This window comes from Gekko japonicus, unplaced genomic scaffold, assembly GCF_001447785.1.
Source record: "Gekko japonicus isolate JY-2015 unplaced genomic scaffold, Gekko_japonicus_V1.1 scaffold1849, whole genome shotgun sequence".
NCBI classification, from domain to species: domain Eukaryota; kingdom Metazoa; phylum Chordata; class Lepidosauria; order Squamata; family Gekkonidae; genus Gekko; species Gekko japonicus.
This window is the reverse complement of record NW_015172062.1, coordinates 227,798-240,984: the sequence shown is the minus strand read 5'-3', so window position 1 is coordinate 240,984 and position 13,187 is coordinate 227,798. Positions and strand designations below refer to the sequence as shown.

General features: G+C 49.8%; 1 protein-coding gene across 1 annotated transcript in view; it reads left to right on the top strand.

Annotated features, from left to right (window-relative positions):
* The first annotated feature begins 759 nt into the window (after positions 1-759).
* The window catches only part of MYL4 (myosin light chain 4), a 25,437-nt gene continuing 13,009 nt past the window's right edge, over positions 760-13,187 (top strand). Inside the window, exons 1-2 of the mRNA XM_015420790.1 lie at positions 760-947; positions 10,181-10,208. Coding sequence (XP_015276276.1) covers positions 837-947; positions 10,181-10,208 — 139 coding nt within the window. The 5' untranslated portion in view covers positions 760-836. The remainder of the gene's footprint in view (positions 948-10,180; positions 10,209-13,187) is intronic.

Sequence of the window (13,187 nt, the reverse complement as noted above, 5' to 3'; positions counted from 1 at the left end):
CTCTTCTTTTTCTTCTTCTTCTCCAAAGTAAGAAGGCAATCGGTGGCCCGGAGAGACCTCGTCCCACCAAGAGGTGGCTTGGGAGAAGCCGTTGCCTCTTAGCCAGGCCTGCCGCCTGTGTAGGGCTGTAAGGATAAGAGAGGTGGATTCTGTACCTTCCCCCCTGAGATCTTTGGAGGAAGGTCATGACCCCCCCCCAATGTGACAATAAAGTTAACGAAAGGAGGAGAAAGCTGTATAAGGCGGTCGGCCTGGATCATCAGCCAGGTTTTTTTTAAAAAAAATATGCTTCTGCAGGTCAAGAGACTGGCAGTCAACTATTCCACTGGGAGAGTGTCAGCGAGCAAATCCAGAGCTTAAAAGGAATCTGTGGCATTTGCACTCATCGGCTGGCCTATAAAAAGACACTTTGTCCCCCCTGGGTATTGGGGGCCAGCAGGTTGAGCAGCAAAGCTGTCTCTCTTCTGCTCAGTGTTCGGGGCACAGCATCCATAAAAGTCTTTTCGGCACTTGAGTCCCGAACCCTTCCGGGCCCAGGTGTCCCCCCAGAACCCTGTGAGGCCGAAGGATGTCGGTATCGGTGACTGACTCCACCGTCTCTGCACTGATGACAAAGGACAATTGTCGGGAGGGGGGAGGGGGGAGGCTGCTTTTTGGAGCGCCTTCCTTTTATAGTAAACACCAGTTGCCGTCGCCCACCCCTCTGATGAGAGAGGGAGAGAGACCCACAGCTGAGTATATAAGCCCTTGGAGCCCAGCTGGCGCTCTGTTCCTCTGCCTCGCTGCCTTCCTGCTGCCAACCATCCCAGCTCCTTCACAAGTGACGGCCCAACGCCATGGCCCCTAAAAAACCGGATCCCAAGAAAGAGGCTGCCAAGCCAGCGGCCGCACCCGCTCCCGCCCCGGAACCACCCAAGGAACCTGCCTTCGATCCCAAGAGCGTGACCGTAAGTAGGCCAACTGGAGGTACCCGATTGCGTTCTTTCCTAGCGACCGGAGGGCACAGAGGTGATCGGCTTACACACACCCCCCCCCGCCACAGACTCACCAGAAGGGTTAGGACGGGGCGCTGCCGCTCAGCATCATTGCCCCAGACTTGCTAATCCTAAGGAGCAGATGGACGGTTTCCTGTTTTAAGTAGGGACGCCAGCCTTCAGGTGGGACCTGGTGATTCCCTGGAATTACAGCTCATCTTCAGGCTACAGAGATCAGTTCCCCTGGAGAGAGAAAAAACCCCAGATGCTTTGGAGGGTAGACGCGGTGGCACTGTACCCCACTGAGGTCCCCGTCCTCCCCAGGCTCCATCCCCAAATCTCCAGGAGTTTCCCAACTTGGATCTGGCTGCCCTATGCCTCTATCCCCTGCTGGTGGCCAGGGGGGATGTGACAACCAATGCTCCCGCTAAGCTGTGGAGTCCTGTGAGCAAATATTCTACTTTGTGAGCTACCGGCATTAAATTTGTGAGCAGGTGATTTGGCCACTGCATGAATTAGTTTGCTCTGGAGCCCTCCTTCCTGAGCTGAAACAAAAATGTGTGAGCTGGAGGCTAAAAAACTGTGAGCTAGCTCACACTAACTCAGCCTAGAGGGAACACTGGTGACAACCCTAACTTCAAGAGGAATCTATCTGTCCCTCCTCCGGTGCTTCAAAAGCTGGCTCCATAAGACTCCACCTTCCTCTCACAGAAAGCTCTAAAACTTGCATGCTGCTGAATTTCTTCCCCAAATGATGTTCTTTAGCTATTGAGGTTTGTTGTTGTTCAGTCACACAGTCGAGTCCGACCCTTCGTGACCCCATGGACCACATCACGCCACGCCCTCCTGTCCTCCATCGTCCTCTGGAGTTTGCTTAATTTCATGTTCGTTGCGTCAATGACACTGTCTAACCATCTCGTCCTTTGCCGTCCCCTTCTTCTTTGACCTTCGCAAGATGCACAAAAGCTCAGCCCAGCTGAGTTCAGAGTCAGACGATGCTTGGCAAGTCTGCCTATCTTTAAGCTAATTTAAGTAATGCTGTGCTGCTGCTTTTAAAGCCGATCTCCTCACACAATCTCGCCTCCTCCGCAGCCAAGTAACTGCTTAACCTGAGTCGCTAGTTAGAAGCAAGAGCTCCTTGCAAGACCTTTGCTCTGCTCGCCAGAAATCGAATGGAGAGCTCAGCCTCAGGCAGTTAAGAGCGGAATTGATGAAGAGAACGGAATAATGAGGATCTGAACCCACCATTCAGCCTCAGAAGGAAAAGGCAACATCAAACCTCTTAATTCTTTTATCCTATTTATAGAATATGACCTGGATGCATGGAAATATTCAAGCATCTTCCCAGCTTCCTGGGGCAGGAGAGAGAGCCTGCAGTTTCTATTGATTCTGAAGACGACTTTAGGGATTATTCCTTTTCTGCACTGAGCTGGTCTCCGTGTTGTAGGGTTCCCAACCTCCAGATGGCACCTGGAGGTCTCCCGCTATTACAGTGGATCTCCAGACGACCCCTGGAGAAAAGGGCTGCTTTGGAGGGTGGTTTCCATGGCACTGCACCCTGCTGAGGTCCCTCCCCGCCCCAAAACCCACCCTCCCCACGCTCCACCCCCAAAATCTCCAGTGTTTCCTAACCCGGAGCTGGCAACCCGGCCATGTAGGAACATGTACATCAGTATGCGTGTGAGCTGTGGCTCTGTGAATACCCCATTCTGGGCAGCGGCTAAGCGTATCTCGCATATAATTTACGTTGCCTCAGCTGAACGTCTTTCCCTCAGACATGTTGTGGGGTCGATTTAACCACATCCCCCCTCAGGAAAGACTCTGCAGATGTTCTGGCATGGCCCCCATATGATCTTGGACTGCCGGCTGCACACATCCTCACGTATGAAACTCTTACCCCTTCGGCCACGCTTATTTACTAATAATCTCAAAACTGTTCAACATTTTCTTAATGATGCTAATACTGATACGACAATGGTGGTTGCGAAATTCTTAGCAGAATCAGCCGCACTTAGATACAGACTTTTTACATGATATGTACGTTTTATTGTCTAAATTTGTTTACTGGAATTAAATGTAGCTTCTTAAATGTATTTACTGTATACTATTATGCCATTAATAGGGCTGCGGTGGCTCAAGTGGTTAAGACGCTGAACTGCAGACCGGAAGGTCGGTAGTTCAGCAGTTCAAGACCGAACGAATGCCGCATGCCGGAGTGAGCTCCCGTCTCTGAGCCCAGCTCCTGCCGTAGCAGTTCAAAAGCAAGAAATTGCAAGTAAATAAATAGGTACCGCTTCGGTGGGAAGGTAACAGTGTTCCGTGCGCCTTGGCATCTAGTCATGCCAGCCACATGACCACAGAAACGTCTTTGGACAGTGCTGGCTCTTCGGTTTGGAAACAGAGATGAGCCCCTCCTTCCTGAGCGAAGACAAAACACATTTTTATTGAGAAATATGCAAATTTGCCTTTTATTAACATTAAATGAGACTGCCAAAAAATTCTGAAAGGTACTGGTCCGTCGTTTTTTTTGGCTGGTAAGTAAAGGTAAAAGGTAAAGGTTCCCTTGCTCGAAAGCCAGTTGAATCCGACTCTAGGGTTGCGGTGCTCATCTCTGTTTCAAAGCCGAAGAGCCAGCGCTGTCCGAAGACATTTCTGTGGTCATGTGACCAGCATGACTAAACACCAAGGCGCATGGAACGCTGTTACCTTCCCACCAAAGCGGTACCTATTTATCTACTTGCAATTTCTTGCTTTCGAACTGCTAGGTTGGCAGGAGCTGGAACTAGAGATGGGAGCTCACTCCGTCATGCGGCACCCGGGTCTTGAACTGCTGAACTACTGACCTTCCACAGCCTGCAGTTCAGTGTCTTAGTCTTAACCACTTGGCTGGTACTGAGGGTTAATTTCTTTTATGTGTTTTTACATATCAGTGTTTAAAATTATATACATAAATAATATATTTTCACATAGTTTGTATGATATTTACATCCTATATATATATTAAAGCCCAGCGTATTGGCACTTTCCGCCTCTCCCATTGGCTGTGCTGTGCACTCCATCAGCCATTGGCCAATCAACCACCACTCAAGAGTACTTGTGTGCCATTTGCTGGGTGCTGGGTCCACTCCTCTCCCCCGCCCACTGCCGGCTTAGCCATTCCCTGGCTGAATAAACTGCCCAAACTGCTGTCTGGCTCACTTTCCTCTCAGTGGCCGTTGCTAGGCAACCAAGCTTGGTTCTGTCAGTAAAAAGGCAGGGGCAGGAGGCCCTTTCCAGGCCTACTTTGGCCTTTGTGGGGAACTCATTGGTCACCAGTTCCAGGATGGGAAATTCCTGGAGGTTTTGTGGTGGAGTCTATGGAAGACAGAGTTTGGGGAGGGGAGAGGCCTCAGCTGAATAGAATGCCATAGAATCCACCCACCAAAGCAGTTATTTTCTCCCAAGGAGACCTAGGTTCTTGCTGGGGAAGCTGAGTGGGTGATTTCGGACCAGTCACAGACTTTCAGCCTAACCTACCTCACAGGGTTGTTGTGCAGATTGAAAGGGGGAGAGGAGAATGATGTAAGCCGCTTTGGTCCCCACTGCAGAGAAAGACTGTACTTTTCCTCCTGGGCAACCATTGTTCCCAATCTCCAAGTGAGGGCTGGAGATCACTCAGAATTACAACTGCTTTCCAGATGGCAGAGATCAGTTCCCCTGGAAAAAATTGTGGACTCTGTGTCATTATAACCTGCTGAGGTCACCACAGCAAATTGATGCTGAGTGCCTAAGGCCGAGACACCCACAGAGAGCTTCTTTCTAGAGCTCGTTGTATTAATTTCCACAACAGGCCTTATTCTTAGTAAATATATAAATCTCACAGATGAAGTGTGCCTGAGCTTCACCAGTTGAGGCTATGGAGAGGAGCACACCTCGTATTTCTTTCTACAAAACAAATTCCCCATACAAGGACCACTAAAAGAGAGAGAAAGCTCCTTTAGCATAGCTGCGCCCCCACATGCTAGAAGCCCATGGGAGCAATCCTAAACAGTTCTACTCAGAAGTAAGTCCCATTTTATTCAGCAGGGCTTACTCCCAGTTCTTAGAACTGTGGCTAGAGTTGCCAACCTCCAGGTGGTGGCTGGAGATCTCCTGGGATTACAACTGATCTCCAGGTGACAGAGATGAGTTCACCTGGAGAAAATGGCCGCTTTGGCAGGTGGACTCTGTGGCATTACACTCCACTGAAGGCTCTCCCCTCCCCAAACCCCGCTCTCCACCTCCAAAACATCTAGGCATTTCCCAACCGAGAACTGGAAACCCTAACTACAGCCTATGAATAGGATTGTTTTTACTGGGGCCAGCATTTTGTCAGGAAAAGGCCAACTGACACCTTTTGACATCCACATGGTAGGCATATGGCTGCCCTGAGGGCTTTGGATCAGGTACGCACCTCAATTTCTCTGCTGGGAATTTAATTCCCAAGTGCACACAGGCCTAGTTCAGTTTGAGGCCAGAGTATGTACGTAGTAGGTAGCAGGTACACCAGTTTGGTGTAGTGGTTAAGAGCAGCGAACTGTAATCTGGAGAACTGGGTTTGAGTCCCCACTCCCCCACATGCAGCTCCTGGGTGACTTTGAGTCACTCACAGTTGTCTCAGAGCTCTCTCAGCCCCGCCTACCTCACAGGGTGTCTGTTGTGGGGAGAGGAAGGGAAGGAGACTGTAAGCCGCCCTGAGACTCTGAGTGAAGGGCGGGGCCAGGGCTGGCCCCAGCTTATTTTGCACCCTAGGCAAGGATCCCTTCTGGCGCCTCCCCCCATGGCTCGGACCCATTAATTGGATCTGTAGCCCAGACCTCCTGTTCCCCTGGCACCCATGCTCTTAACACTCACTTTTGCTTTTGTAACTTTGCCTGCTTTGCACATCTGGCTTCCACCAAGGAAGACTCTGCAAAGAAAGGCACTCGCAGTCGCAGACAACCTCTGCTTCTCACTTGCCTTGACAGTTCCTTGCTGGGGTTGCCATAAGTCAGTTGCAATTTGAGTGTCCTTATGTAATAGCCCCCCTACTTAGGTTCTTCTTTGACTCAGCTGAGTGACCCTTCTGTGCCCAGAGGGCTAAGTTCTTTGGTGGAATTGGCGTTTGTATCATCAGAAAGGTTTAACATGTGTAAAACTCAGTAGTGTTTGCAGCTGAACCAGGAAGGAGTGTGTGTATGCCAGTTTGGCGCCCCTAAGGGCCGGCGCACTCTAGGTGAGTGCCTAGTTCGCCTAGTGAGCGAGCCGGCCCTGGGCGGGGCATAAATCCAATCTCCTCCTCCTCCTCCCATGTTCCCAGCCTACAGAGCCACTGTAGTGTAGCTGTTAGTGTGCCAGACTAGGATATGGGAGACCCAGTCTTGAATCCCTTATCTGCCATGCAAGCTTGCTGGGTAACCTTGAGCCAGTCACACGCTCCCAGCCTGGCCTCAGCAAAAAAAAAAAAAAAAAGGAAAAAGGAAATTTTGGGAAGAAAAGGAAACCAGGTAAAGAATAGTTTCAGAGGGCAAAGAATGCTATTTATTAGCACCTTCTGAGCGTTTGAATTGCTTCACATACCTTGTATGAGTGTTCCTTATGCCTGCAGAGTAGGCTACTATTATTATTGTCCCCATTCTGCAGCTGGGAACATTGAGGCAGCAAGAGAAAGGAGGTTGTCTGAGGACACTGGCTGAGTTCTGAGCAGAGATGCGGCTCATGTTCTTAGCCATTAATGCAATGCCAGTCCTCCGTCTCAGGAGGGAACATAAGAACATAAGAGAAGCCAGTGTTGCATCAGGCCAATGGCCCATCCAGTTCAACACTCTGTCACACAGCAGCCAAAAACACCAGGTGCCATCAGGAGGTCCAGCAGTGGGGCCAGGACACTAGAAGCCCTCCCACTTTTGCCCCCCACCCAACACCGAGAATACAGAGCATCCCTTGCCCTGGACTGAGAGTTCCTCTCTATACTTTGTGACTAATAGCCACTGATGGACCTCTGCTCCATATGCTTATCTAATTCCCTCTTGAAGCCGTCCATGCTTGTAGCCGCCACCACTGACTGTGGTGGGCACAAGAACTTGTGGGCACTCAATGAAATTGCTGAGCAGTCAGGTTAGAACAGATAGAAGGAAGTCCTTCTTCACCCAAAGAGTGATGAACACATGGAATTCACTGCCCCCTCCTGTGGCTACAAGCATGGACGGCTTCAAGAGGGAATTGGAAAAACATCTGGTATTTTTGGCCACTGTGTGACAGAGTGTTGGACTGGATGGGCCATTGGCCTGATCCAACATTGGCTTCTCTAATGTTCTTATATACACGCACTAACAAAAGTGTGTGTGTTTCCACAGCAGCTGGTATTGAGAGGTATACTGTCTCTGAACATGAAGGTTCAGTTTAACTGCTGTAGGCTTATCCTCCCTGAATTTGTGTAATAAATACCTACGCATGGCTCTGTATTTCCAGCTATCATTTGCCTGGCACCCCCAGCCTCCCCCACCCCAAAAAAAAATTCCAGAGATCTTTTATCTCCATGGGGTCCAAGCAGCAAGGGTGAGTGCTCCATGCCTTTGCTTTGATAGTGTGGCATTCTTTCAAGAGGTAGTCAGGAAAGTTTATTAATAGTTTGGAAGCGGTTTTGCTTGGCCGTTCTCAAGCTTTTCCAAGCGGGACTGACTTCTAAACTGGTTGCAGTTTTCATCGCCTGCTTGCGTGGCAATCCACACGCTTCCCCCCCCCCTGCATAAAAGCCAAGAATCTCACATCCATTAACCTCGAAGCAGCTGAGAACTTTTATAAGTTCTGATAAGAGCTGTTCTTGAAAAAAAGCAGTTTCTGTCAAGAGCTCCCTCAGCCCCACCTGCCTCACTGGGTGTCTGTTGTGGGGAGGGGAAGGGAAAGGAGTTTGTAAGCCACTCTGAGACTCCTTTGGGTAGTGAAGGGCGGGGGTATAAATCCAATCACTTCTCTTCTTCTTCTTCTATGGAGAGGAAGGGAAGGCAATTGTAAGCTGCTTTGAGACTCCCTAAGGTAGAGAAAAGTGTGGTATAAAAACCCACACCACCACCACTACTACTAATTTCTTCTCCTCCTCCTCCTCCTCCTGGATATGATCAAGGAGTTGCCCAACCTTATAGATAAACGTTATATCAGGGTACTGACACTCCCAAGCTCTCTAGAGCCCAGTTCAGCTCAGGAAAATGGTGAGTGGGGGAAGCTGAAGCCCCCCTCCCCTGCTTGACTCTCTTCAGCCTTTAAGCACTGCTGTGGGTTCGAATCCCCGGGCTATTGTGAGGATAAAATGGAGGAGAGGAGAAGATGTAAGCTGCTTTGTGACCCCCTTGAGGAGAAAGGTAAAGGTTCCCTTGCTCGAAAGCCAGTCAAATCCGACTCTAGGGTTGCGGTGCTCATCTCCGTTTCCAAGCCGAAGAGCCAGCGCTGTCCGAAGACGTTTCTGTGGTCTTGTGGCCGGCATGACTAAACGCCGAGGTGCACAGAACGCTGTTACCTTCCCACTGAAACGGTACCTATTTATCTACTTGCAATGTCTTGCTTTCAAACTGCTAGGTTGGCAGGAGCGGGAACTAGAGACGGGAGCTCACTCCGTCATGCGGCACTCGGGTCTCGAACTGCTGAACTACCGGCCTTCCAGCCTGCAGTTCAGTGTCTTAACCACTTGAGCCACTGCAGCTCCCTTGAGGAGAAAGGCAGGGTATAAAAGAAGGAAATGAATTCTGGCAGAACTGGTGAGTTTTGCACGTGGAGGAGCTTCGGAGAGGCATTCAAGGCAGTCAGCTGGTTACCCTTTCCTTCTGCTAGAGACTGTAGTTCAGCTTTGGTGAAGTTGCGAGGCAAGAACTAGAGTCCGGATGAGAATAATTCAGCCCATTAGGCCATGAGGGCAGAGTAGGAAGGAAGCTGAGGGAAATATTGTAGCCAAGCCTTGGTTTACGGCAGGATTCCAGTGACTGAAGAACCTTAAGGCCAAAGCTCCAGGTCAGGTTGGCAGCTCTGGGCTGGCAAATACCTGGAGATTTTGGGGGTGGAGCCAGAGGAGGGTGGGGTTTGGGAAGGGGAGGGACCACAGCAGACTATAATGCCAGAGAGCCCACTTTGCATTTTCTCCAAGTGAACTGATTTCCGTCGCTTGGAGATCAGTAATTCCAGGAGATCTCCAGGTACCACCTGGAGGTTGGAAGCCCCAATTGCAGGGTATTTGGAAATACTTGGAGATTTGGGGGAATGTAGCCAGAGGAGGGTGGCGTTGGTGTTGGGGAGCCGAAGGGCCTCAGCAGGGTACCAAGGGGGAACTGAGGGTCCACCCTCCAAAGCAGCCCTTTTCTTTGGGGGGGACTGGTCTCTGCAGTCTAGAGATCAACTGAAGTACTGGGAGACCTCCAGTCCCCACCTGGGGATTGGCAACTCTGGTGCTGGCCCTTTTCTGCTACTAGATGAACATTTGCACTGTATAAGAAGGAGGAGGAGAGTTGGATTTATACCCCGTCCTTCACGCAGTCTCATGACATCAGTTTATCTGTTGCTGTTAGTATCCCAAATCGCATCACATTTTACATAAGTGAAAAAGGATGCCTTACGACAGCTTACAATTCATGGGCTGTGTTGGGGACTGGAGCCCCCAAAGTGTTGGAAGTGAAGAACTTTGCGCTGTCTAGTTGCAGGAGGCTGATGCTGGGAAAAGTTGAAGGTCAAAGAAGACGGGGACGGCAAAGGATGAGATGGTTAGACAGTGTCATAGATGCAATGAACATAAAGTTGAGCCAACCTCAGAGGACGGCGGAAGACCGGAAGGCCTGGCGTGATCCGGTCCATGGGGTCGCGAAGAGTCGGACTCGACTGTGCGACTGAACAACAACAACAACAAAAAATGCTACCCCCCACCCTTCTGTGTTTACAGATAAAGATTAGCTGAATGAGGAATGGCTTAAAACAATTTTAATATGAAAAACAACTGAAATATCGGTTAATTCCTTCAGCTCCTTGGGAGAACAGCAGGGTAAAATGGTATGGCTGTATAGACGATGGATGGACAGTCAGCTAGTCAGCCCTGAAAGAGTTAAGGGGGTAACTGACCATCCTGAAATCTGCACCCTGGCATGTACAACTCATTCACACCATCAATACAGGTTGAAAGAGAGATTAAAGAATATCAAAGAACTAACTGCTGCCATTTCCCCCTCCTGCAGATTGAATTCACTGCTGACCAGATTGAGGGTAAGTCGTGTTTATTTTTTTCAAAACCTTTTCATTGCATGGTATCCAAGCTGTCTGTTTCCTAGAAAAGAAACTAACCGGTTAATAAGAAAGCAGAAACATACAAGATGATTAATCACTACCAAGAAGTTGCCCCAGGTGTTTCTTTTAACTTAGGGGCAGGGGTCATTTCCTGCAGGAGCGCACAGGAGTGGAGCTCCGGCAGTAAAGAGCCCAGGGGGTGGGCACGTGCAACAAGCCCCATCCCCTGCTCCCAGCAGCCCTCAGTCAGAGCAAAAAGCAGCCAGGTAAGCTGCAGAGGCCCCCCCTGCCCCCCCGGTCCAGAACAGTCCAGTGGCACCTTTAAGACCAAGTTTTATTCAGGTACAAGCTCTCCCTCCTCTGCGAGGACAGATCTGCACCCCCCACCCCCAATAGCTAACAATCCAAAACAGTCCAGTGGAGCCTGAGCGGTGGGTGTTGCCTTCTGACACACTTCCAGTGATGTCATGGGGGGCATATGCAAATAAGTTATGCTAATTAGTTATGCTAATGAGCTCCTGCACCTCTTTTTCTACGAAATGACCCCTGCTTAGGTGTATTCTGGTTTGCAATTCCCATTCAGCTCTTCACAATTAGCAATGCTAGTGATCGACTGCCTTCGTGATATTTATTCATTTATTTATTTTTTGCATTTATATTTCACCCATCTCGCAAGCGGGCTCAGGGCAAGTTACATCATACATATCATTAGATCCAATTCTGAACTAAGGCACAGGGTGTGGATCAAAAAATTCACACTATGAGGCCTGGGCCAGACAGGGGGTATTTTTCTACAAGCCGTTAAAATATATATTTGGGGTCTGAAAAACTCAGAGATCATAGAAGTAATGTCTGCTTCTTCAAGACAAGTGTGCCGCCGGAATCTCATGAGAGTACGTTGTGAGATATGGTTGCCATTTTATGGGGTAACCCACAATCGACATTACCAAGGATTCTGAGGCTCAGTTAGTGTGTCAAGGAGGGAAACAAACTAAAAAAAAAGGAATAGATCAAGACGAGTAGCCAACTAGCCATGTTAGTCTGTCTGTAGCAGCAGAAAAGAGCAAGAGTCCAGGAGCACCTTGTGGCAGGGAATTTGGGGAGGTGGGAGAGAAGCTTTCGTGAGTCGCTGCTCCACTTCAGCAGTCACCCAGGAAAGCTCCTCCCCTGCCACAAATTCTGTTAGTCTTTAAGGTGCTCCTGGACTCTTGCTCTTTTCTGGTAAAAAAGGGGAAAGATAGTAAAGAGGCAAGGTAAAGCTGGAGGGAAGAGGAATTAAAAAAGGGGAAAACTGAAGATGGGGAAACAGAGCAGGAAAAGGTAACGGGTGCGAGGGAGAGAAGGAGAAAGAGTCTGCCAGAGGGAGAACCACAAAAAAGGTTGGTAGGTAAAAATAGGTGGTTGGAGGTGGGAGAGAAGGAAAGAACAGGGGAAAGCACAAGGGGGAACTGAGATCTTCTCCTGGCCCGTGGGTCCTTGTGGGACCCTCACATTTCATTTACAACATCTTAACAGGCTGTGGAAGGTCAGTAGTTCAGCAGTTCGAGACCCGGGTTGCCACATGACGGAGTGAGCTCCCGTCTCTAGTTCCAGCTCCTGCCAACCTAGCAGTTCAAAAGCAAGAAATTGCAAGTAGATAAATAGGGTCCACTTCGGTGGGAAGGGAACAGCTTTCGAGCAAGGGAACCTTTACCTTTACCTTTAAGACTTTGGTCTGGTCTCCAGGTTTGGAAAGGGATTCTCCAAGGTCCAGGTGTGCAAGCGATTAGGTGAGGGACTTGCTGGGTGGCAAGGCGTTTAAATAATTTAACTCAGTCACTAAATGGCCTCATTGTTTAGTGCACCTAGACGTTCAAGGGCAGCACAGCATATAGCCCTGGGGGGGACAGGAAGGGTCATTGTGATGCATTGTGTGACCTCCTCCACATGCGGGTGACAGCAAAGAAGCACTTAGTTAGGGCCAATAGAGGCCGTTCAGTTGAGCAGCTGGTCGGATAGAGCAGAAACAAAGGCTGCATGTAGCCTAGAACCTGGAGAAAGCCAGACACTCTGCTGCTGGCATGAAAATGCCAAATAACAGCTCAACCCCACCAACAGGCCTTTCCAAGAATCTCCATCGGACTCAAGAGAGGGACTCTTGGTCTTTAAGGTCTGTACTGCCCGGCGCCAGGGCTGAGCCCTGCGTCTCCTTCAACAGTGGAGATGCGTCCCTAAAAGATCTGATGCTGGAGATCAAGAGAAAAGTGGACCAAACCACAGAGGCCGTGAGTTCCTTTGGTGGGAAGGTCTCAGCTTTGAACTCCCGTATGGACACCCTGGAAGGACTGATTCACGGCCTGGCCCGGTCAGCTTCAGGGAACACAACCCCTGGAAAGGAGAGCTCAAAAGCCAGAGGGTGCCGGCCAGCTGTCGAACAGCTGCCTGACAGGAAGAAATGGCTCGGTGGCCAACTGCAGAAGACTGAAAAAGAAACACTGCCTCGAGCCCTGAGGGTCTGTGGCTTGCCTGAAGAAGAGGAGGGCCAAGACTTGGTCGCCTTCCTGGAGAAATGGTTGCCAGGCATCCTCAAGCTAGACCCTGGAGAAGACCCCGTTAAGGTGGAAAGGGCTTACAGGGTTGCTGCTGGCCAAGAGCAGAAGGCAAGCAAAGACCTCTGCAGGGCTGTTGTGGCTTGGCTGTGGGAACGAAGGGACACAGAGAGAATTTTGCAGCAGGTTGAGAAACTGAAAACCATCACGTATAAAAACCAGCCGATTCTGATCTTTCCAGACAGCCCTGCCTTCCAAGGTAAAAGGAAGGTGTCGCCCTGAAACTTGGATAGAAACTAGGAGGGGGAAGAAAAAAATGGGTTTTTAGAAGTTCAGCCCAAGGGTCACGAATCTAAGGTGGGTCTCACTCTACCTGCTAGGTTGCAAGACCCTGTATAGCTAGCCTTTCTAGAAGGAGGAGGAGGAGGAG